Source organism: Pangasianodon hypophthalmus, chromosome 4, assembly GCF_027358585.1.
Source record: "Pangasianodon hypophthalmus isolate fPanHyp1 chromosome 4, fPanHyp1.pri, whole genome shotgun sequence".
NCBI lineage: Eukaryota > Metazoa > Chordata > Actinopteri > Siluriformes > Pangasiidae > Pangasianodon > Pangasianodon hypophthalmus.
The window spans coordinates 3447699-3473021 of NC_069713.1; the positions used below are offsets into that span (position 1 = coordinate 3447699).

The following is a 25323-nucleotide window of genomic DNA, read 5'->3' on the forward strand; positions in this document are numbered from 1 at the left end:
CTGCCTAATATCTCTCTCTAATATGGCTTAGAAACTGCCCAGTGTACTAGTGTATTAGCAGGAAGGGTTAACTGTACTCAGCCAGATAACTGATGGCTTGAAGGAGACACCCATCTGCAAACAGGACAGAAGTGCTTAATGGTGAAGAAAGAAGAACTTCCTGGTGGTATCTACGCATGGAACCAGTGGCTTTAAGACTTCATCTGTGCTTAAGTGACTTCATCTTCAGATCAAGCACTGGAAGCTCAGTAGCTGCTTGCACCACTAAAACATAAACTCTATCATAACCTAGTTTCTATGTAAATGGCTACTATGTTTCAAGTTTACAAACTACTAAAAAAATGCATAGAGCGGCATAGATTTAACATGGACTTAATTCATAATGTAAAATATTAATACCTTCCCACTAGTGGATGCTGTGAACAAACTTCCTTCGGAAAAACGCATGTTTCCTCAACTAGAAATGTTTTCTTTTCTTTTTATTTTGTGTACAGTGTAAGCAATACTTCATATGGGAAGTATTTGTGTGCTCTGTGATCACTGGATATTTTGGTAGAGATGGATCATTTGTGTTTATTGTAAAGCAGAATCTGTTTGGATTTTGTTAAAATGACTAACTCGAGAGCCAAACCTCATTTGAAGCAAATGTTGCACTGAGAAAGACAGATGCTACCCGATAACTGCTGCCCTGCATCTTGATCACTGATGTAGTATTTCCTGTTTATGTCTATTATATAATTCTACTCAGCACTCCTCTCCTGTCAGGGTATGGTGTAGGAGCGACTTTACACCCTGACCTACAGTGGAAGTTGCGTTCAGTTGGTGCAACTGGCTGCTGTTGTCCATGACTGGACTTTCACACAGGGTCAGACTGCATCGTGAGGAATTTGTGCACATGCTGTGGTTCTTCTTTCAAGATGTTAAGCCTCTGAAAGAACTAGAGAAAGCTTTGGCTGTAGATCCTTCATTCACCTTCCTCAGGGAAGACCTGGTGCTTGGCTGTTCAAAGGTTTTACCAGAAATGAATTTTTATCTAATCTGCTGATGCAATACTTGCTGATGTATACCTGACATTGGAATACCTTCAAGTCTCACATGAAGGGATCTTGATTGGGTGGTTAAGTTTAGATTGGGGGAAGTTTGGTTAAGTTTAGATTGGAGGAAATTTGGTTAAGTTTAGATTGGAGAAAGTTTGGTTAAGTTTAGATTGGAGAAAGTTTGGTTAAGTTTAGATTGGGGGAAGTTTGGTTAAGTTTAGATTGGAGGAAATTTGGTTAAGTTTAGATTGGGGGAAGTTTGGTTAAGTTTTGATTGGGGGAAGTTTGGTTAAGTTTAGATTGGGGGAAGTTTGTTCAAAATCAGTATATTCTTATCACTGGTTCCTTTCCAACCTGTTGCAACTGTCCAGTATTCCCCATATAAGAGACTTTCGATGGACATTACATCAAATCAAACTGGCCAGCTGTAAAATTGAACTATACCTTATCACTTTACACCTAACTGCTTCCTGATTGGGCACTATTGTTTAAGTTGTGTGTGCTTTCTTGTGATGAGCAAACGTTCAGTGAGTCTGCATTAAAATTTTCTCTTGTTCATAATAATATCCATTCAACATGTTTCTCTCTGAACTGCAATTTTCATTCTTTTGCCCATTTTAGCGTACTCTGATTGTGCCTTCCACAGTTCGACACAAAACACTACTGTTTTAATTGCGAATTCTGTTAAACCTACCACTTCTTTTGTTCTTGTGTGTGTCTGCTTTTTTTGTAATCAACTTCACACTCAGTAATATTTTCAGGCTTTCTGGTTTTGTTTGATAAAATTTGAGACTTTGATATCCTGCATTCACAGGCTTTTGTCCACAGAAAATAATAAAAGTCTGCAGTTCACTTGATGGCCAAAAGGAAAATGTGTGATGTTTATTACCTCATTGTGGCTTTAACAATTAGCGGTTCAATTTTCCAAAAGCAAATAAAAAAAATAGTACATCAACACGTATGTCCAAAAAACAGACTTTTTCATGGGAAGTATCATACAAAATAAATCCAAAATAACAGAATTTTGGCACATTTCAGCTAATTAATTTGTATAAGGTCATTAGTGTACATTCTAAATTTATTTATATATATATATATATATATATATATATATATATATATATATATATATATATATATATGTATATATATTTATTTATATATAAACCATGGACATCACATCAACGAATCATGATTACTTCACAAGTCACTTTTTATGTAACTAATAAACACAGCCATTCTGAATATGCATTTTGACATTACTGGAGACCAGTATTAGTATTTTAGATGAAAACCAGCATGTTTAATGCACGTATATTGTTGCTTTTTTGTGCCATGTTGTCCTAATATTTGACACGTGTGAAATATTGATTGAGGAATTAACCATGACTGTGCAAGTAACAGACTCACAGGGCATTAGCTATTAACATCTCTCTCTTTTTTTCCATCCAAGATCCACCTCAGCATTTTTGCCCCATTAAAGCATTACTCGGTGATCTCCACATTAGCATTACCTGAACATCTTAAACGTTTCACATTAATAACACTAACTGTTGAAAAAAAACGACGATATTACTTAACTGGAAAGACAGAACTAAAGTGTCCATAGAACAATGACTTAACCTCTTACATTCCAGGCATTTGGCAGACGCCTTATCCAGGGCATCTTACAGAAGTGAAAGGACATTACATTTTTAGATCACTTATTCAACTGAGCAGTTGAGGGTTAAGGGTCTTGTTTAAGGGCCTAGCAGGGGCAGCTTGGTGGTACTGGGATTTGAACTCATAACCTTCTGAGCAGTAGTCTAATGCAATAAGCACTGAGCTGAACTTGGAAAAACAAACAGCTACATCTGAAAAATCCTCTTCATCCTTTTACAATATATGCTGACTCCATTTCTTAGCAATTCATCAGCAATTAATGTAATAGCTCATGATGCCACATGGTTCGTGTCAGGGAAGGAGTTTGGTATGATGCAATACCTTTAAATTAGAAATAATCATTTGATTTTATCAGTCTACATATAAAGCCTAATAAACCAATTAAATATGTGAACATCACATAGAAATCTAAACAGTTGGCAATTTATTAGGAACAGAAAGTGGTGGGAGGGGAGATACATGGTTTTGATTGACACTTCATGCAGCCAGTGGACATAATAGTTAAGGTTTTTTCCTGTGGTTAATTAGACGTCAACTCCTACAGGTAGACAAAGGACTACAGCCACATTTTGTATATAGAAAAAAGTGAACAGTGAATATACTCGTTTTCCGTCAGACATGATGGACACACTCAGTGTTACTGTATGTATAACTATCAGTCGGACATCATATTATGCTCACAATTTTTTATTTGATTTCTTAACGGTCTTAGGATGTGTTATGTGTTCTATCTTTTCATCTGGTCTTATCTAACCCAAGCAGAATGCAGTTAATTCAGTACACGTTTTTGCCTCATGAATGTCTTCCGTCAGTTTCACTTTTTGATTCGCTGCAGTGCAGTGAACTATGCTAGCAAACACCAAACCACAAAGGTTCAAATTCCTGCACGATGCACCAGTGAGTCATAAATCTGGTTTTATTGGAGTCCAATAGCTCTGGCCTTGCCGCACTCATCTCACATTGTGCCTTTACAGTAGACACAGCAGTTTCTGAGATGAAATGTCATGGACGTTCTCCTTTTTTACGTTAGGCTTATAGAGCCTGAAAGTGTGTACATGCATTTAGAGAAAGGTTTCACTAAAAAGGGATGTGGGGGAATTTTTCAGAGTTTAACCATACGTGACTAACGTTCCTGAAGATCTGAGTGTTAACGTCGAAACACAACTGTAATGCTCCATCCTGCTTTCTGACTACTACAAGTGTCACTATTAGAGATGGCTATTTCTCTGGAAGTCTAGTAGACCTTAGACCTCTGTTTTTTTTTTTTTTGTTGCTTTCATTGTATGAAGGATGTTTCTAAGAATGTTTCTATGACTTGAAGCTTGTACAGTGTGAAGTAGCTGAACAGGAAAGATTACACTTGAGGATTACAATAATAAATGCCTTTCAGGGTAGCCATGGACACTGTACTGATACATTTCAGAGTATAAAATGTGATTAAAGTAATAAAACTCAAAGACAGGAAAAGGAATAAAAAGCAACAATAACAAACTAAAAAAAGAATAAAGAAAAAACTGCTTATTATATAACTAAGAGATAAAACAAATAGCTTTGTTGGATGAGTCTTTACAGAATGGTATATTTATGACTTTAACAGTGGCACTTATCGGCTTTTTCATGTCATGTGTCCTGCACATGTCCCTCTAATAGGAAAATGACCAGATGAGCTTTCGTACTTCCTGCTGCTTGTGTTTGCTGAGTCATTCTTATTCAGTTGTTTAGCTGAGTTTGTAGCTAAACAACATGAGGACATGTCAGATCCAATGTGTAAGTGAAACTGAGATAATTCATGTTGTAATTGGGCCTGGTTCTGCCTTACTTATTTGCTTTTTTTTTTTTTTTTTGGCTCAATCCTGTAACACATGTTTACAGTTTGAGAGTTTAAAATATCCTCTGCATTGACTCAGTGATCATACTGAACTGATTTCCAGGCTGCTGCAGCCTCAGGGCTGAACATACACCTACACAATCCATATGATGTAACATGCCGTGTCATGGAGTGTATTTGCTGTTAGGTGACATCTCTATGTTCCACCTCCTGACCTGGCATGCTTTCACTTCCTCTTTGCCTTGTTTTGGTCTCGTATATTCTTGCTAAATCAGTGGGTATTTTCTACACTGTATTAAGGGTAATCCTTTCTAATCTTGTTTCTGAATAATCCCAGAAAAAAAGCAGATGCTTCATTTCCATGAAATTACTGACAGGATGAGTTGGGTAAAGCCTCTGCACCTTGTAATGTATTTCTTGATTATATATTGCACTGCAGTATAAGATGCACCCTCTTTATGTATTCTGTTATTACACAGGAAAGGAATAAAACACTCTGTGGTATGCTAATATAGCGAAATAATGAGTGACAGCTTGAGTGACCACACCCAGGTTGATTATTTTCTGATAACAGAACATCCTGAAGTGTTTTATTCCTCTTACACCACAGCAAGTTTCCACTGATAACATTTTTTATGAATAATCTATGACACATCGTACTACATATTCATTTATAGTTACAGTTAATGTTGTGGAACATCTGGGAAAAAAGTTAGTTCCTGTTCCCACTTACATTACAGCAGCTGTAGAGTTGTTCCCTCACCAGCCTCTCGTTTTTCTGCAGCTCATCATGTCACTGAGAAACTGCAAAGCGTAAACTCCTCTGTCCTGAAGATGTCAGGAAACTTAAACGTACAGCATTATCTCCTACTGTTACAAAGCGCTGACACTGGAGACTCCTTCCATCACTGTTAAATAAACATCTCCTTACAGAAAACTTCACCATATCAACGATTACACACGTATTTCTTTGTTGATTAACATCACTTTTTAATCCATTTATTGTTCGTCTCAGGTTATGTGGAGCATCCCTGTGAAGTCTCTGTGAATGAGCGGTTACTATAGAAACAAAAACATTGTAATATAAACCTGTGATCAATCAGCACCACAATCCAGAATCCTACATCACTGTGCTGTGAATCACTTTAATGTGCAATGATTTTCTTATTGTTTGTTGTTAACTCCTCTTGGATGATCAAGTATAAATGTTTTATCTAAAAACATTTGGAAGAGTGTATGCACCGTCCTGATTTCAGACTATAGGCACATTGGCTTGGAGCAGTCATGATCTGATATGCTAAACTATGCTAATAGCAATGTGGTAACACAGAGCAGTAAAATCAGGACACTAGAGGAACAGGGGTGGGTGGTGATGGTGGGAGGATATTTGCATTTTGCATATTCATCCAGTGTTCTTTGAGAGTAAAGGTATATAGATGCCTTTGTTTGTTTGTGTGTATTGTGTGTATGTGTGTATGTGTGTGTGTGTGTTTGCCAGCATAGATTATTTCCCATGCTTTAACTGACCTACTGAGTAAAGCATATATGAGCGCTATTAAAACAGTGTGAATGCTCCATAGCTCTGAGTCTCTGAGCTGTACTGAGAATTTAAGTTTGGTGAATTTTGGCTAAAATCTTCCTGCCTAGATAACTGTGTTTATTTATTGTTTATTAATTATTATACTGGTATATCTAGTAAACTAGCAACTCAGTTCATTAATTTTTCTGTTTGTTTCCTAAAGTTGAGAAAATGTGCATAATTAAGGGTTTTTCTGTGAACTCTTATGTTGAATTATCTGAGGAATCTTTGAGTTATTGCTGCTATAATGGACGTGAGAAGAGGAACTAACTTTTTTTCCACCTTGTTCAACTTCATCATTAATTTTTAAAAAGCACAATACAGTGTATAATTCTTTTCTCAGTTCCCATCGTATCACAGCTGCTCATTATCCATAGGCTTTATAAAAACCTCACTAAAGTATCAAATCTTGGCAGTATTTAGATATTTTTTTGTTGCATTTCTGTTTATTCAGGTTTAAAACGTTTATTATGTTCACGTTTCAAGAGTTAATGTTTGCTCAGAGTCACTGCAGCTCTGGCTGGGTGAAGAAGTTTTACATGCTAGCTTTCCTCCACTCTGCCGACGTAACAGATCCTGTTTTTGGTGACAGCGCAGGATCCGCCAAATGATTTATGAGCTCTGTTTCATAAAAACCTTATTTAGTGTAGCTCGGCTAACAGCGTCCTTGCGGTACTGCTATTCACTTCACGCTCGTGCTGTCACTTTGCGTTGTCTGCGTTGCTGCTTGATAATTACTTCACTTCTTTCAGCTGGCGTGTGATTAATTCAGGCACTGGAGGTAAAACATTTTATTAGCATTAAAGCCTCTCAGTGTGACGCTGAGCCTGAGGCTGGTCAGCATTTTAATTTTTTTTTTTTGCTTTACATCCAGGGATTGTGTGAGATTCAGATCAGGAGGGTTTGATCCCCCTGTAGATGTTGATGTTGATGTAGTTCTAGCTCAGGGGCTCTAGGTTGAAGTTTAGGGGTACTGATGAGTGTTCTGCCCTTGTAGAAGGTAAAATTAGCATAAAAATTAGTAAGGCCCTAAATCTGCACTAAGTGATCCTACAGGGGAAAACAGTGTTCAGAGAGAGAACGATGGCGTTTTATATATAGTGTGGGATGGAGATCATTGGTATTAGTGGGGTATTAGTGGACAGTGTTGGTGTTTTATGGAGAACGCTGGTGTTGATGGAGAATGCCAGTGTTTTATGGAGAACATTGGTGTTGATGGAGAACATTGGTATTGATGGAGAATGCTGGTGTATTATGGAGAACATTGGTGTTGATGGAGAATGTTGGTGTTTTATGGAGAACATTGGTGTTGATGGAGAACATTGGTGTTTGATGGAGAACATTGATGTTGACCATTGCTGGTGTTTGATGGAGAACATTGGTATTGATGGAAAATGCTGGTGTATTATGGAGAACATTGATGTTGACCAATGTTGGTGTTTTATAGAGAACATTGGTTTTGATGGAGAATCCTGGTGTTGGAGAATGCTGGTGTTTTATGGAGAACATTGGTGTTGATGGAGAACATTAATGTTTGATGGAGAACATTGATGTTGACCAATGCTGGTGTTTGATGGAGAACATTGGTGTTGATGGAGAATGTTGGTGCTTTATGGAGAACATTGGTGTTGATGGAGAATGTTGGTGCTTTATGGAGAACGCTGGTGTTGATGGAGAATGTTGGTGCTTTATGGAGAACAGTGGTGTTGATGGAGAATGCTGATGTTTTATGGAGAGAACAGAGAATGCTGGTGCTTTATGGAGAACACTGGTGTCAGTCGAGTCAAACTGAAAATCTGAGTGCACCATCAGGAACAGCAAACAGAACAATTGCTTTATACAGACAAGAGATGCTCAAAATGAATTATGTAGTAATTTATATGTAAATACACAACTTTATAAGTGATTGGAAAACTACCATGACATCCATCTGCATGACTTATCTAGAGCAGGAGTGACCTTATTGAGTCTAGCTCTGTTTTTAGAACATGGAACAAATAAAGTTTGAGGAAATTGACAGCTCAGGAATTAAACCGGTGATTTAAATCACATTAGACTAACAGTGTTTGCAGTGAACTGAGACACTTTTTAAAACTCTCTGTGATATTTATGAGTTCATGAAGGATAGAGTGCTTTTTGAAACTGAGGAGAACTGACATTTTGGGAGCAAGAGTGAGTGAATGATGATGGTGCAACAGCTGGTGATGTAAGTTTGGGAATCTGCTCCAGTTTCTGAACTCTGTTCTATTTTTCTTACTGATGACTCCTGAGAAAGCCAAAGAGCAAAACTGGAATGGGTGGAGAGAAGAGGAGTGAGAGAAGGCATGATGGAGGGTGTTTATGAGGGGTATGGTGCAGGAAAGGGGTCACTGTTGGAGAATGCTGGCTTTTGATGGACAAGGTGGGTGTTTTATTGAGAACATTGGTATTGATTGAGTTTTTTGGTATTTTCTGGAGAACATTGGTATGGGTGGAGAATGGTGGTGTTTTCTGGAGAACATCAGGAATGTCTGGTGTTTTCACTGATGTGTGTGAGGTCTTGTGGAGTCCATGCCTTGATGAGTCAGAGCTGTTTTGGTGCCACAAGAGGAACCTAAACAATATTAGGAAGGTGGTTTTAATGTTATGGCTGATCGGTGTGTATATATATATATATATATATATATATATATATATATATATATATATATATATATAATATAAACTTGCTAACATTGTTCTTTATGCAGCTTTATTGAAGGAAGCTACTAAAGGCAGAGTGCACTTGACTTGAAACTTTTGAAAACTTTTAATACATTTTAATACATGAGCCTTAAATAATTGAGAGAAAGACACTCTTGTACTCTTGTTTTTGTGGGCTTGTGTCAGGATCCACCTTCTAACCCTTTGAATATTTTAGACAGTTACTAATATTTAACCACCTAAATATTAAAGGCAACACTTCTTCCAAGAGACTACAGACACCCACACACACACACACACACACACGCACACAGTTTATCAACGTTTCATGAACTCTGACAGCTAAAGCTTTATGCTTATGCACAGAGACTCTCTGAACTCTGCCTGTGTGTGTGATCTTCTGCTTGTGATTTTTGAAAGGATCTGTTGTTGGAGAATGTTGGTGTATGTTCATGAATATTGCCATTTTGTGGTGTTAAATACAGAATATTAGTGTTTAGTGGTTAATTATTGGTGTTACAAAGATGAAAACTGGGAAATTGTTACGTATGATTGGAGTTTAATGGACTATGTTGGAATTCAATGGAGATGGAGAACTAATGGAGAACTTTAACGTTTGATAAGGTTTGAAGAAAAATGCAGGTGTTTGCTGATTAATGTTAGTGTTGGATTGATGGATGTTGAAATTGTCTGGGTGTGATGGTGACTGTTGATGTTTAATGGTAGAGAAGGTTTGTGTTTGATGGTGAATGTTGGTGTCTAATGGAGAATGTTGGTGTTTGATGGTGTCTGATGGAAAATGTTGGTGTTTGTTGGTGTCTGATGGAGAATATTGGTGTTTGTTGGTGTCCAATAGAGAAGGTTGGTGTCTGATGGAGAATGTTGGTGTTTGTTGGTGTCCAATAGAGAAGGTTGTTGTTTGATGGTGAATATTGGTGTCTGATGGAGAATGTTGGTGTTTGATGGAGAATGTTGTCTGATGGAGATGGTTGGAATTTGATGGAAAAGGTAGATATTTGATCATGTTTGATGAAGAATATTGGTGTTTAGCAGTGCAGGTTGCTGTACAGTCGAGATAGTTGATGTTTGGTCATGGCTTTGGGTGAATGTTGGCGTTTTATGATATCTGATGGTGAATGTTGGTGTTTGCTGGTGAATATTGGTGTCAAGTGGAGAAGGTTGATGTTTGATGGAGAGAGTTGGTGTTTAATTATTTTTGATTAAATATACTTGTGTTTTATGGTGAATGTTGATCTTAGATAGAGATGGTTGGTGTTTGATGGACAAGGTTCATATTTGATTATGTTTGATGGAGAATGTTTGTGTTTGATGGTCACTGTTCATGTCCAATGGAGAAATGTGATGTTTGCTGGAAATGTTCTGTGTTTGTTGATGAATGCTGGATTTTAATGGGAAATGATGGTGTCTTTTAATGCTTGTTGATGTTTGACGGAGAATGTTGGTATCTGATAAAAAAAAATACATGATAAGAGAGGAAAATGAACGCTTGGGGTTATAACACAATCTCTCTCTCTCTCTCTCTCTCTGGTTCTATGGTTCTCTGGGTCTACCTTGTGTTGTTCAGTTGATTCAGCTGATGGTGTTAAATGAGCTGTGTTGGGGAAGGAGAACACAGTAAAACCTTCAGTTCTGCTGTTCTGTAGGTTTAAGAAAGTGACAAGTATTTAAAGCCACTTAAGTATCATAAGTCTTGGCTAAAGAGTCCTTGATGTTATTGCACAGCTACAGACCTCAACACCATCTGATGCAATTTTCTCGTTCCTGTCTCGTTAACTCTTCTTAATGGCTAATCTCATTTAAAGAGTATATGTTAGGTTGTAAACGTTGCGATTTGTGTCCAATTCTATCATTATGACTGAAGTGTATTGCCAACCTGTTAAGACTTATTTCCTGTCCTGTAGCAACAGGCTTTATCGATCACTCTCTGCAGCCCGAACACCAGCAGAGCCAGGGATGTTATTTTGTCGAATCAGGAGCTTAACTCAAACTGATCGTCAATCTCTATCTCTGTGTCCAGTCCTCCTCCGGTAACAAATTTTTATCTGATTAGTTTTGACAGAGCACTGGTCTGTGCTGAGGATTACTCTGTCTCAGAGTCTGGTGAACTGTAGACGAGTGGAGTGAACAGCATTCTTGATGTTTGGAGTTTGTTTTCCTAAGAAAACTTACATGGTGTTATCTTTGCCAAGCTAAAATCTCAAATTCGCTTAGTCTCAGTGTGTGTGTGCATGCTTTTCATGGCTGCAGAGAATCAGAATACATATAACAGGATTAGGTATTTAACAATACTGAAATATGAGTGCTATAAATGTAGCACTTCACAGTTACACAGGTGTAATCAGATTACAGACAGTATGGTGTGAAAATAAGATGATTGTGTATTCATAAGAGTCTGCACCTATTTAAAAAAAATAAAAACAAAAAACAGCAGGCAACCTGCAGGAGCTCAAACCCAGAAAACACATGCTAATGCTACAAACTCAGAACTAGAGGAAATCAAGAATACACTAAGCACTAGATTAAGAAAAGAAAACTCAGCTCAGACACTGAAGACCATTTATAAATGTTTATAAAGTTGTATATATTCATGTTATTTATATTAGTTGGCTATTTTGCTAGGCTAGTTCACTAGGCTAGTCGTTTTACTGTAATAATATTTTCAGATGGAGACTCCTAAGAAACTCCTACAACTAACTTTTTAACTTATTACGCAGATATTGTTTTTATTTGTTTTAAAAAATTTTAAAAATTTTTTTAAAACTTAGACAACAGCAACTTTCCCTGAGTTCTGATTGGCTGGCGCTATATCACGTGATCTCAGAACGTGTCAAGTGAGGCCGTGTTCACTACAGCCGAGGTTTTGGTGATGAGATTTTTTCGTGTGTGGATTCGATTCAGCTCAGGTGTTAAATTGACAAAAATGAAATCAGTCCTGATGGTGAGTTTTCTTTTTTTTTCCTTCAGGCACAGTCAGGGTTTTTCCCACATGGTCACCCATCACCACAGCACAGATCTCCATTCAATACAGAAATCAATATGGAAGAAAGGATGAAGGGTGGAAAATATGGAGGGACAGAACAAAGAGAGAGAAACAAGCAGAGTGAATAGGATGAAGTGAGGAGACAGAGAGATAAGAGCTACAGAGAGACATGAAGAGGAAGGAAATATAAAGTGGCAGAACAAAAGAGATGGAAAAGAGAGAGAGAGAGAGAGAGATCAATTCTTCAACTGTTCAAGTCCTACTTCTCTTGCTCTGTTTTTGTATGTTGCTTTGGCAAGACAAAAAGATATTTTGTCATAAAAATAAAGCACACTGAATTGAATAGAAAGAGAGAAAGATAGACAGAGACAAAGATAAAGTGATATACACAGAGAGAAAAGAGGAGAGAGACAGAGAGACTGAAAGAGAGAGGGAAAAGAGAGAGAAAGTGAAATGGAGACACAGACAGACAGACAGGGGGAAGGAGATAGGCAGAGGAAGTGAGAGTGAGAGAGAAAGAAGGAGAGAGAGAGAGAAGGAGAGAGATAAAAGGAGGAGATTGTGAGTGAGACAGATTAATTACTCTTAAGACTGTTACAATGACTGTTACTCAGCTGAACTGTACTGAATTAAATAGAATTAAATTGGCAGAGAAGGTCCGAGAAAGACAGAATGAGAGAGAGAGAGAGAGAGAGAGAGAGAGGGAGAATGAGAGAGATATGAGGAGAGAGAAAGGGAGAGTGAGACAGAAAGAGAGACAGACAGTAAAAATAGAAAGAGGGAACAAGATAAAGAGAGAGAGACAGAGAAAGAGGGAGAGAGACAATGAGAGAGAGTGAGACAGAGAAAGAGAGACAGAGAGTAAAAATAGAAAGAGGGAGTGAGATAAAGAGAGAGAGCGTGACTGAGAAAGAGGGAGAGAGACAATGAGAGAGTGATACAGAGAAAGAGGGAGAGAGAGAGAGAGGAAGAGAAGGAGCGAGACAGAGATGGGAAGTGAGACAGACAGAGAAAAACAGTGAGAGACAGACAGAGTGAGACAGAGAGAGAGTGAGAGACAGAGAGAGAGTGAGACAGACAGAGAGAATGAGACAGAGAGAGAGTGAGACAGACAGAGAGAGTGAGACAGACAGACAGAGTGAGACAGACAGAGAGTGAGACAGACAGAGAGAGTGAGACAGACAGACAGAGTGAGACAGACAGAGAGTGAGACAGAGAGAGAGTGAGAGACAGAGAGAGAGTGAGACAGACAGAGAGAGTGAGACAGAGAGAGAGTGAGAGACAGAGAGAGAGTGAGACAGACCGAGAGAGTGAGACAGAGAGAGAGTGAGACAGACAGAGAGAGTGAGACAGATAGAGAGAGTGAGACAGAGAGAAACAATGAGAGAGAGACAGAGAGAAACAATGAGAGAGAGACAGAGAGAAACAATGAGAGACAGACAGAGAGAGTGAGACAGACAGAGAGAAACAATGAGAGACAGACAGAGAGAGTGAGACAGACAGAGAGAGTGAGACAGAGAGAAACAATGAGAGACAGACAGAGAGAAACAATGAGAGACAGAGAGAGAGAGTGAGACAGACAGAGAGAGTGAGAGACAGAGAGAAACAATGAGAGAGAGACAGAGAGAGTGAGACAGACAGAGAGAGTGAGAGACAGAGAGAAACAATGAGAGAGAGACAGAGAGAGTGAGACAGACAGAGAGAGTGAGAGACAGAGAGAAACAATGAGAGACAGAGAGAGTGAGACAGACAGAGAGAGTGAGACAGACAGAGAGAAACAATGAGAGACAGACAGAGAGAGTGAGACAGACAGAGAGAGTGAGACAGACAGAGAGAAACAATGAGAGACAGACAGAGAGAGTGAGACAGACAGAGAGAGTGAGACAGACAGAGAGAAACAATGAGAGACAGACAGAGAGACTGAGACAGACAGAGAGAGTGAGACAGACAGAGAGAAACAATGAGAGAGAGACAGAGAGAAACAATGAGAGACAGACAGAGAGAGTGAGACAGACAGAGAGAGTGAGACAGACAGAGAGAGTGAGACACCTGTTCGGCGTCCGTGTTTTTGTCCACATTAATAACTGTCATGGCCGCCCCGATGCCCCGGGACTCAGAGTGTGAAACTTTTAATAGACTTTTAATGGAAGTGGGGAGAGTGGAAGAGGATCACCAGCTTCACTCGTTATCTATCCCTCCATTTCTCTGTGATGTGCTGAGATAACGCTTCCAGACGAGCGTGCTAATATCAGTAGGCATTAATAGAACATTAGCACTTCATCCTTCTTCCGTTTTTTTCCTTGTAGAATTCTCCTGCTTTACCCTGCGGTCATTTATTTCTAGAGCAGGAGATTTCCAGCGACGGAGTGACCGCTGCGAGAGTGAAGCGAATGAGAAGCAAAGCATCCTGGGAATTATTGCACCGTGTTCTTCTACAAACAGAGAAGTTTCACAACATGACAAGTTCATCTGAAATGTGCGCTTCTGATCCTCTCAACCTGCCGCGATGTGCGTTAGCTCCGCCCCTTTCTGGAACAGCTGAAGGCGGCGTACACACGGGAACAGGAGCTGGCGTGTGTGTGTGTGTGTGTGTGTGTGTGTGTGTGTGTGTGTGTGTGTGTGTGGAGTTCTGCAGGCTCTACAAGAACCACTGAGACACATGAGAGTCCGAATCTGATGAATCATCATCAGAAGGAACATCAAACTAAATTAGTGCGTGTCTGTAATACAAGTTCCAGATGTGTGTGTGTGTGTGTGTGTGTGTGTGTGTGTCCCTTTGTTGGTTTTCTCTCAGTTTGTCGTCCTCTTGTGGGCTTTAAGTCTGCAAATTACTCCTACACACAGTTTCTAACAAATTCACCAAAAGGGTGTGTTTGTCTTTTATACTATTATAGTGTAATTGGTGTGTATGTGTGTGTGTGTGTGTGTGTGTGTGGAGATGTCTACTTTTCTCTCAGCACACACACACACACATCCTGTGGCTATTCTGGGCCTGATCCCCTAATAATCCCCTCTCACTTCCTCAGCACGGAAATCAGAGCACTAATCATTCCGAGAGAGAGAGAGAGAGAGAGAGAGAGAGAGAGAGAGTGTGTGTGTGTGTGTGTGTGTGTGTGTTTATTTTCGAGTGTACACCATGCTGCTACCCTTCCAAGAGCACTATGATTTTCCCAGCAGGTAGCCGGAGCCCAATACACGACACACAGAGAGAGAGAGAGAGATGGAGAGAGAGAGATGGAGAGAGAGAGAGAGTGGGAGAGAGAGAGTGGGAAAGGGAGAAGGAGAGAGAGAGATGGAGAGAGAGAGAGAGAGAGAGAAGGAGAGAGGGAGAGAGAGAGACAGTGGGAGAGAGAGTGGGAAAGGGAGAAGGAGAGAGAGAGAGAGAGAGAGAGAGAGAGTGGGAGGATGACAGTCATCTGTGTTTTTCTTCTTGTTCTTTTCTGTGTGTGTGTGTGTGTGTGTTCATTTAGAATTAGCCTTTTGGTACTGGAGCTCCTCCTTTAGTTCTAGAATCCTTCTGTTGGTTCTAGAATGCTCTTGTTAATCTACTACTCCCCCCACTATTCATTCTAGAACTCCTGCATTCATTCTAGAACTCCTGCACTCATTCTGGAACTCCTGCTTTCATTCTAGAACTCCTGCATTCATTCTAGAACTCCTGCATTCATTCTAGAACTCCTGCATTCATTCTAGAACTCCTGCATTCATTCTAGAACTCCTGCTTTCATTCTAGAACCCCCCTGTAATTCTAGTGTTCTTTTCATTGGTTGTATAATTTTGCAGGTAATTTGGAATTCTTGTGTGTATTGTGCGTTTCTGTGGTTGGTGTTGACTTTCCGCTGGAACAGCTGTAGTTGTGTTTATCTCACACTGCTCCTGTAGGTTCGACATCTCCTCCTGTGGTTGAAGGACCTGTCTGGAGTTCTGCTTTGCTCTCACACTTCCTCGTGTGGTTCCTCAGTGTTGTGTACTTGTAGTGGACGCACACTTCTGGACCGTGTTATGTGTTATGACCCTGTGTGTGTGTGTGTGTGTGTGTATAAACAAGCATTTGGTCCACTCTCAGTGGTTTATGGAGGAAGTGAAGTGAGCTGTAGGAGAGGATTTACTGGATCATTAAAATAGGGGACTTGAAACGAAGTGCACTGGAGTTATTAAGTAAACGGAGCGGGACCGTTCTGCAGACGCAGTTCACTTCAGCTGTTAGTTTGTACACTGCCCTGCTAGCATAAACAAACAACGATGACACAGTGCACTTATTACGAGCTTTTTTAATGTGAAAAAGTTTTAGCACCCCATAACCCGTGTTTATTAGACTTCATAGTTGAAATCAAGCCACGTCTCCAAAAACTTAATATGAAGTGTACAGTATAAATATGAGAATATGCTGAAATGACTTTTTTGTCTTTTAGAACAATTAATAATTGATCAAAATGGTTTGAACAAGTCCATACTATGAAGAAGGATAAGTGTGTAAAGTGTACATTAGCATGATTACTAGCTGAAATGAAAAGACTTACACTTTCCTAATCAAATACTTTTCCTAAATGTCGTTTATTTGATGTAGGTAAGAAATAAGGAAATGCTAAAATGTTTTTTTAACATGTCCGATGGCCGCTCCACATAAATGGATTAAAAAACATCAAATGGAAGGAGTCTTCAGTGTCAGTGCTTTGTAACAGTCTGAGGTGGATGTGTAAGTTTTCCGACATCTTCTGACAGTTTTATACCTTCAAGAGAAAAAAAAAACTGTTTATAGCTGCTATAACGTAAGCGAGAACTTGTTCTGTGGATGTTTCGCAACTTTATATGTTACTCTAAATGGATAAAAAACATATGCTGTACTTTAATTTAAAAAAAATCCTGTGCTGTAAGAGGAATAAAACACTGGGGGACGTGCTGTTATAGGAAAATAATCAACTTCAGAGTGGTAACAGTAACTCTGCTTCATCACACCACCACATCGTTGATTATTTATCTCTAACAGCACCACACGCAGTGTTTTATTCATCACTCAAGTCAAGTGAAGATCCTGACCGAAGAATTATAATGATACGTTTCAGCGTTTCAGACTTTCTGTGTAGAAAAACAGACATCGACCCTCGATCCGATCAGGTTAAAAATCTAACAAAACTTATTTCTTTCAGCACAGATGGACTTTATTATACCTGTATCAGGTTACGTATTTTTAATATATATTTTAATTAGGCATTATAATGGGAAAGACAATCTCTTTTTTTCTTGTTCTCTGTATTTAATTCAATTTAAAGTTAGTTTTATTATCACAGCTGTTCTTCTGCAAAAAAAAAAAATAATAAAATCATAAATATATACACCACAGTTGCCATTTAGTCTGTTATCTCAATTGCACAGAGGCGAATATCATTATATTAGTGAATCATAGCGAGAAGACCAGTGTGCTGACACACACACACACACACACACACACACACACACACACACATGCAAAAACGAACTATACGCAAATCTATAAAATATTCTGTCTCTCGCATTCTCATTACTGCTGGAGAGTTTTTCCGCTTATCGATTTATAGTAATTCATTAACTGAGAGTTCAGCAGTTTGTCCTCAAACACGTCTGGAGAGAGAGAGAGAGATAGAGAGAGAGATAGAGAGAGAGAGAGAGAGAGACTTTAAGATCTCTTTTATTAATTCTATACAAATAGAGGCCTGTATATTTATAAAACAAATTACAAATAAAAATCTCAACATAAAAAAAGTGTATAAGGTTAAAAAAATACCATAATACCATTTATCAATAAAGTAAAACAGATATTTAGCCTAAAACCCTCATCATCAGACTCACAAAAAAAGATGATCAGCACCCCATATATGAAAAAAAAAAACAATTCACATCATTTACAGGACTATAATAGACATATTCTCTAGTTAATCTCTTCTTTATAAAACTCTTCAGCCTCTTCCTTCTACTTTGTTTTTCCTTGTAGAGCATATTGCTAACTTTACAGTACCATATAAAAAGTTGCGTAAAACCACTTTACATTTGTTTTTACTGAATATTTTGGACCAAGAATAAACAATGTTTGATTAAAGCTGCCTGTAAGCTGTAGACCTCAAGCTTCCCCTAAATCTCAAATTCAATTTAAGCAGGGACACTCAATAAAAATATGAAAACCAGCTTCAGAAACCCAACAAAAGCTACATTCCTCCTCATTTGAGGAATTCATTCGTGCTATGTGTCTGTTTGTAGTGAATATCCCATGTACTCTTCTCCACTGAAGATCATCCACCTTCCCTTCTGTGGGTCTTTGGTACAGGGATCTCCAGCTTTCATGTTGATAATTGATTGCTTGAATAATTAAAGAGCTTTAAAACTTTGTAATTCCAGGATGTCCATGTCCACTGGGTAAAGAACTCTGCAGTTCAGGGAAAAAAACAAAAACCTGTTAGTGCTCTCAACAGGAGTGTCTTTAAAAAAAAAAGTCTCTTGCTGGAGCAGGAAAAACAGCTTCCAAGTCATCCAGCATGTTCTGAGCAAGAAGCACTGACATAAAGCCCACCTTATAGCCAATTCCTCAGCTGTTAGCCAACTCCATTCCCTCCTCAGATGATCTATCTTTAAAGAAACCTGCCTTCATCAGTGCAGACCTAATGCTAGCTGAGCATAGCATCTCAGTGCTGATAAGCAGGTTAAAAAACAAAAGCTCTCCAAACAACCACAGGTTGAGTCTTTCCCATTCCCTCGAAAAGGACAAGGGCTGCCACACTTGCAGAAAACTTTGATAGAAAGTCCTTCCAAATCCACTCTCTCTGTAGACACAGAGCAAATAGGTGTTTATCTAGACCCATTCTTCCGGCCTTGGACAACAGGACACATGCCACGTCCATCCACTGGTGATGTTGATAGTATAAAAGGTGCTGTACTGATTGATGAAAAACAGCCATCGTAGAGTGAATCTCGAGTAATGCTCGTCCTCCTTCTTGAGCGTGACGCTAAAGGACAGCAGCTCTTAGCCAGTGCTCTCCTGACTGAAAGAAGTATCCTCTATCAGGTTTCTTGGTGGATCCAGGACCATAAATTTATGCTAAAGCATTAAGCAGTAAGATTATGTGTTAACAGAACTCTTCCCCTATACAATAGCCGAGAAGCAACCATTTCCATTTAGACAACATTCTCAATTAAGAACCCATCCAGTTTTTCATTTTATATTCACCTTTACCAAAGTACACTCCTAAGCATTTAATTCCTGGCTTCCTCCACTGCATATTTTCTGGAAATTCAGGTAAATCACTTCCTTTGGAGCCAAGCCACAGTACTTTTTTTGCCAGTTAAGTCTAGCTGATGAGGCCCTCTCATAGACTCTCAGAGCATTTCTCGAATCTTGAATATTGTGTTTTTTTCTGAATTATAACAGTGATATCATCCGCATTAGCTGAAAGCTTAAAGACTTCGCCTCTCATACTCCCACTGATGAATATACCTGTTCGATTTATCCTTAATAAACAAAGCAAGGGTTCTATTGCCAGACTGGATAACAGACCAGACATTGGACAACCTTGTCTGATCCCTCTCTTCATTTGAATTGAACACTTAACCCTCTCAAAACTTTATCCATACAAGTAGCACCCGTGTATAAAATGTTGACCCATGATAATAAATATTCACCAAACCCATAACACTCAAATAATATACTGATGGTCTACACGATCAAAAGCTTTCTCCTGGTCAAGAAAAAGGAGACCCACATTGACAATATATGCGTCAGTAAAATCTAAACTGAGAACAATTCATCATAAATAAACATTTTAGGTATACAGTTTGATTGATCTTTGTGTAATAACACATCAAGAACTCCCTTAAGTCTATTCGCCAAACACTTCTAAGAATCTTATAAGAATCGTAAGAATTTTATAATGGGAACATAAAACAGCAACTGGTCTCCATTGTTTAAGCAAGCAAAGGTCTCCTTTATTGGCATTTTACCTTTAAAACTTTCTTGTAGAACTTCATAAAAATCTCTACTGATAACTCCTCCAAAAGCTTTATAAAATTCTATAGGTCCATGAGCTCCTGGTGCTGACCCAGAGGAGAGCTGATGCACTGCAGTAGTAACTTCCTCAAAAGCCACTTCAGAGTTCAGAACCTTTTTATGTTTCATATCCAACACAAGCAAGTCGTTAAAAAGGTCTGAGCATTGTCTCCTCATCTCCACAGGGTCTGATCTAACGGTTCCATCAGACCTGCTTACGTTCATTAGGAAACTTTTTTTTTTTCCAAATTAGAGAAGTAAGCTGTAGGATCGTCCATATCATGTAAAGAAAAAAAAACTTACTCTACCAACTGCTTCTTTGGCCTTTTCTTGTAAAATACGTCTTAATTCCTGCCTCATCTGAAGCAGATCTTACAATATTTTGATCATTTATAATATTTTGGATTCCTGAGATATCCAGTTCCAGATTAGAAATGGCTTGTTTAATTTTAATTGAAGTATATGATGTAAATTGTTGGCAGAACAGCTTTATCTGAGCGTTTCCTACCTCCACCACCGAAGAAGACTTTCATAATCTTTCTTTTGGTTTCTTTTGGTCTATTGGTGCATATTAACAAATACAAACTCCATATCTTTTATTCTTACTCTGACCATAAGCAGACGCCCCTTTTCTACCTCAGCAACAGATAAAAACTTTACATTCAATCTAGGAGAAAAAAGTATTGCCAATATTACCAACCTTTTCTGTTGCGATAACACAAGACTACTTCCATAAACTTATCCAAGGCCAGAAAGAACTTAAGAAAGTTAACACTTTTTCCTTAGTTTCATCTAAGAAAACCTGAACACCATGTCAATGATTTATTTACAAGACCCTGTGAATGAGCTGTTACCATAGAAACGATAACGTATTAGGTCTGCAGCTGCACTAATGTCAGAGCTGCTGTGCTGAAAATGAATGGACACCTTCTGGCCAATCAGAATCCAGAACTCAACAGAATGCAGATCATTAATAAAAGTATGCAGTATTCTGTAATTTTACAGAAACATTTGAAGTTTCTGTGTGCCTCTGCTGTCTCAGTGTATCATGATGATTCCTCTTGATCTGCTTTAGGCGCTGTAGCATCTGGGAGATGACGTGTTTTTCTTGACAGGCGCCAAAAGAAAGACATTAACGTCAAACAGATAGATTAACCCTCTCAGCCTGGCTGTCCTGCCGGCTAGAACCACATTTAATGCTGACTGCAGAGCAGCACTGCTTCTCAAGAATGTGCGAGTGAAAGATCCTGTTTGTTTCCTGTAAGTTTAGAAATGTTATGCTATTTGTCCAGCATTTCCTTTTACACTGTTATACTGTCGTAGAAATCATTTCCTTCTGCCATTAAACTGTTATACTGTCGTAGAAATCAGTGGCTAGTTCATGCTGTCGCCTGGTGCATCACTCACTCTGGTGTTGTATGTGTAGATCGCTGTCCATCACACATCCCATGGTTTTGTTATACTGAGTAATAATTTATCCGTATTCTAGTCTCTTGGCTCAGGCAGGTCACACTACAGTGAGGCGTTAGTCAGAACAGGAGCTCATGGACATTCCACAAAATTAAATGTAGCTATAAATAGATAAAAAGCATGATGTGTTGCTCTTTAACAAATAAAAGTATTAGTAAATTGTTGTGGAGTAAGTGGAATAAAACACTTCAGGATATGCTGCTATAGGAAAATAACCTCCCATCTCTCTCTCTTTCTCTCTCTCTCTCTCTCTCTCTCTCTCTCTCTCTCTTCCTGTTTTCAGGGCTGGGGATTGCTGATGTCCCTGCATTTATTCTTTCTTTAGATCAATAATTGCTAAATGATGTAAACAGCAGTAATAGGCAGAGTCGTCTTGTGTTTGATTGTAGAGGATGCAGAAAGTGTCTGTTTTTCATTACTGCTGGGGAAGCTGCTCTTCTCAGCTATTCATTCTTTTCCTCTCATTCTGTTCATGGTTTTCCTTTCTCTGATCCTTTTCAATGCCAAGTGACTCACGTAGTCATCGAGTCATATGAGTCATATCCAGTGATTTCTTAAAAATATGTAACACAGAGTGTGTATCTGTCCTTCAGAGATAACACATTGCACATGGATTCAACCGAGATATGAGAGATACATTTAAATTAGCTAGTGATTTAAATACAAAATCATTTAGAGCTGTTTCAGTGAAATATGTGCTGGAAGCGTGTGGGCTGGCACATGCAGAGGCCACGCCCCCTTCCCTAGGACTAACAGGCACACAGGCCATGCCTCCTTCACTGGGACTGACAGATCCTGAGGCCACGCCCCCTTCACTAGGGCTAACAGGTACAGAGGTCATGCCTCCTTTACTTTGACTGACACAGAGGTCACGCCCCCTTCACTGAAACTGGCACATAAGCCACGCCCCTTTACTGTGACTTAGACACAATGTGAACACTTCACTGTTGTTACATTAATATTATATGGTGAAAATGTAATTCCTATTTTTTTTATTAGGGAAATAAAAGTAAAAGCTTTCTGATAGCCCCAGGTTTTTTTTATGCAAACCCAGATCTAAGGCAATTGACTACACAAACGTGCTTCCAGTGAAATATACACTGTATCTTAGTTTATCTTTCAGTTTATAATTATGTATAATTGATAAATTGCTCAAGCTCAGTTTAAAAAGTAATCGAAAAGGACATGTTAATGCTAACAGCTAATGTTAGATAAAACTACATCTACCATTTGTGACTAGTAAAGGACATGGCAATGCTTAAATTCCTTCAGCTGGAAGATCTTCCCAAATTCATTGTGGAATGAGGTACAGAGGACACGCCTACTTTCCTCCAGTGGTATAAAGAATGGTATTAAACAGAAAAGCTGTGTTTTAGTGTCAGTGGATGTATTATATTAGTGTTTATCCAGCAGGGAGAGGATTTAAATCCTTGATGAAAGAAAATCCCTGCTGTAGTGTCGCTAAAATGGATTTATCATTTTCATTGTATTAGAAGAATCATACGAGTAATACATGAGGTTACACTTAAAACACAAGTAAGACACACAGCAGGGTGTTTGGAAACAAATGACAAACCCGATCTCTTCATCATGAATGTCCAGCTGAATGGATCTACACATTCCTGATTATAAGATTTCCATCAGACTACCTCTATTAATCCAAAATGAACCTCCTACTTCCTGTTTGCTAATAGCTTAGCCTTTTATGAGCTATGTGTCTATGCATAAATAATTGTCAGCTATAGAAGACCACCTGATTGCAGCGAGGTTTGTGATTGGCTAATACAGACCGCGTTCATGTAAAAGTTTAACCGATGTGTTCTTTAAGAGAATCAATTACAGCAGCTTTAACTAGCTAATATTTAAGCTTGACTTTCTTTTGATCATTGTAGAATTGAGTTAAATCGAGATTACCCTCCGTGCGCTCTCTGTGTACTTTATATCACTGTCTTTCAGTCTCTGCTCCTTTTTATAGTTTTCGCTGAATGAGAGTGTTTGCTAAGCGCAAATGTACTGACTACATTGGAATAGTCAGGATTTGGAGCTCTTAAAAGGTAGGGCAGAAATGTCACTCCCTAGATAATCTGTCTGGATTCTGGTTTTTATCCTTTAAAGCCGTGGATCAGGGATTATGCTTTCTAATCTGAGTTTATACAGAACTGCAGAAACTCGGCTTCTGCAGCTTAAACGGTTCTGATTTGGGAGTGTTGGGAATCTGTGAACTGCATGTTTACATTGTATTTTATTCATAACACTTTGCTATGAATAAATAAGTCCACAAATAAGTAACATATTAATACCTAACTATTCATCACTTTCAGAATGGTGAATCAGTTCATGCACTAATCCTTAGCGCATCAGTCCTATATGATTAGTCATTAATAATGTTAATATTTAAGTATAAACATCTTGGTAATTCATTTTTTTCTTCAATAGTAAAATAACGTGCGATATTAATAAAAATTATTTACATTATCATGTACATTATGTTCCTGGAAGACCCCAGAGCTTGTTAGAAAACAAACGTGTAAAAAGGGACCAAGCAGCTATCAAAACAAGTCCAGGAAAAAAGTTCTGGAAAAGTTTAGTTTTAAAAATATATCCATTATTTAAAAATGTTAAAGAATATGGCACAACTGTTACTTTGCCTAGAGGACGCAAAAGTAGTGAAGAGAGTGATAAAAACTTAATGAGATGGATAAGCAGCGAAGAGGCCACAGATAACGCTCAACACGATGCTACCACCACCGCGCTTCTCTGCGGGGGTGGTGTTTTCAGGGTAATAAGTACAGCTTATCATATTTGTTGCATTGTGTGCCTTTTGCGTATGTGATAGTAAAGGTCAATGTATATATGTCTGTTTCTAATCTTTGTGTGTGTGTGTGTGTGTGTGTGTGTAGGTGATCCTGATCAGCTCCACCATTAATGAACAGGATCAGATGCTCTTCATCAGCACAGATGAGGGAGCGTCGTTCCAGAGACAGCCTTTGTCCTTCACCGTGGAGACGCTCCTGTTCCATCCGTCAGACGAGGACAAACTCCTGGCTTACAGCAAAGAGGCCACGGTGTGTTGTTTTTCTCATCGATGAAAGGCATATCATCATTGTTATACTCATCTGTGAGCTAGACATCTGTGAGCCCTGATGTACTACGATTCCAAATGACGAGTGCTAATTTGTGTGTACAATGGGATAAAAAGCCAAGTGTGTTGTGGGTAATTTATGAAGTATAATTGCATGATTTATGTCACATGCAAAGTAGGGGTAGAAAACAATATGTAAATTAGGTTTTGTGTGTGCTGTTTGTTCCTGACAGCCAATGCAAGTTCTAAGAGACTCCCATAGAAGTCAAACTGAAAATAAACTTAGCCACACACACACACACATTAGCATGTCTAATCTAATGCTAATTATAGGCTTTGACATGGTTGAAACACTAAACACAGCATAAGGATGTATGTTCAGTTTATAGGGAATGTGTGAATGAAAACCTTTCCACAGTCTCTGGTTAAATGCTATTGCCATTGGGTTTGCAATCGTGCAACGAATATCTGATATGAAACCAGGTTAGCTGCTGTTATCATCATCATCTGAGACGTTTTGATCAGTTTGACACAATGAGGTGTAATCTTGTTAAACATTCTCTTTATTAAAACTTAGTGAATGGTCTCATTTTGTCCTGTGGCAATGTCATCTTCTGCAAATTTAATACTTTCCCTTGGGATCTATTAATTTGTGCATACAATCACCATCCCCAAAGTGAGTTTTGGGCTTAGTAAATAGTATTTCGAGTGCTAAATTAGTCAATTTCCATCGACTGCACTGTGTATTTTGCACTTTTAAGTTGAAATGCCTCAAGCTGCCTATTCATTGAGGCAAAAACTTACTATTTTGCCCATTTGAAACACACAATCCTCCACAGACCACATTAGTAAAACAGCTTGGATGCTGTTATGAGTGTTATCAATTATGCAAACGTTTAGTACAATTTTAGTAAAATTATAATTAGCACTCTGATATCAGCAGTAGTATAAACTGATGATCTGGCAACCCA

The 25323-nt window shown here is 38.6% G+C and overlaps 1 protein-coding gene across 2 annotated transcripts in view; it reads left to right on the forward strand.

Moving 5' to 3' along the window:
• sorcs2 (sortilin-related VPS10 domain containing receptor 2) overlaps positions 1 to 25323 on the forward strand; it is a 229358-nt gene that overhangs the window by 153217 nt on the left and 50818 nt on the right. For both annotated transcript variants that reach the window (XM_053233068.1, XM_034303986.2), the window contains exon 4: positions 24171 to 24335. In XM_053233068.1, coding sequence (XP_053089043.1) covers positions 24171 to 24335 — 165 coding nt within the window. The remainder of the gene's footprint in view (positions 1 to 24170; positions 24336 to 25323) is intronic.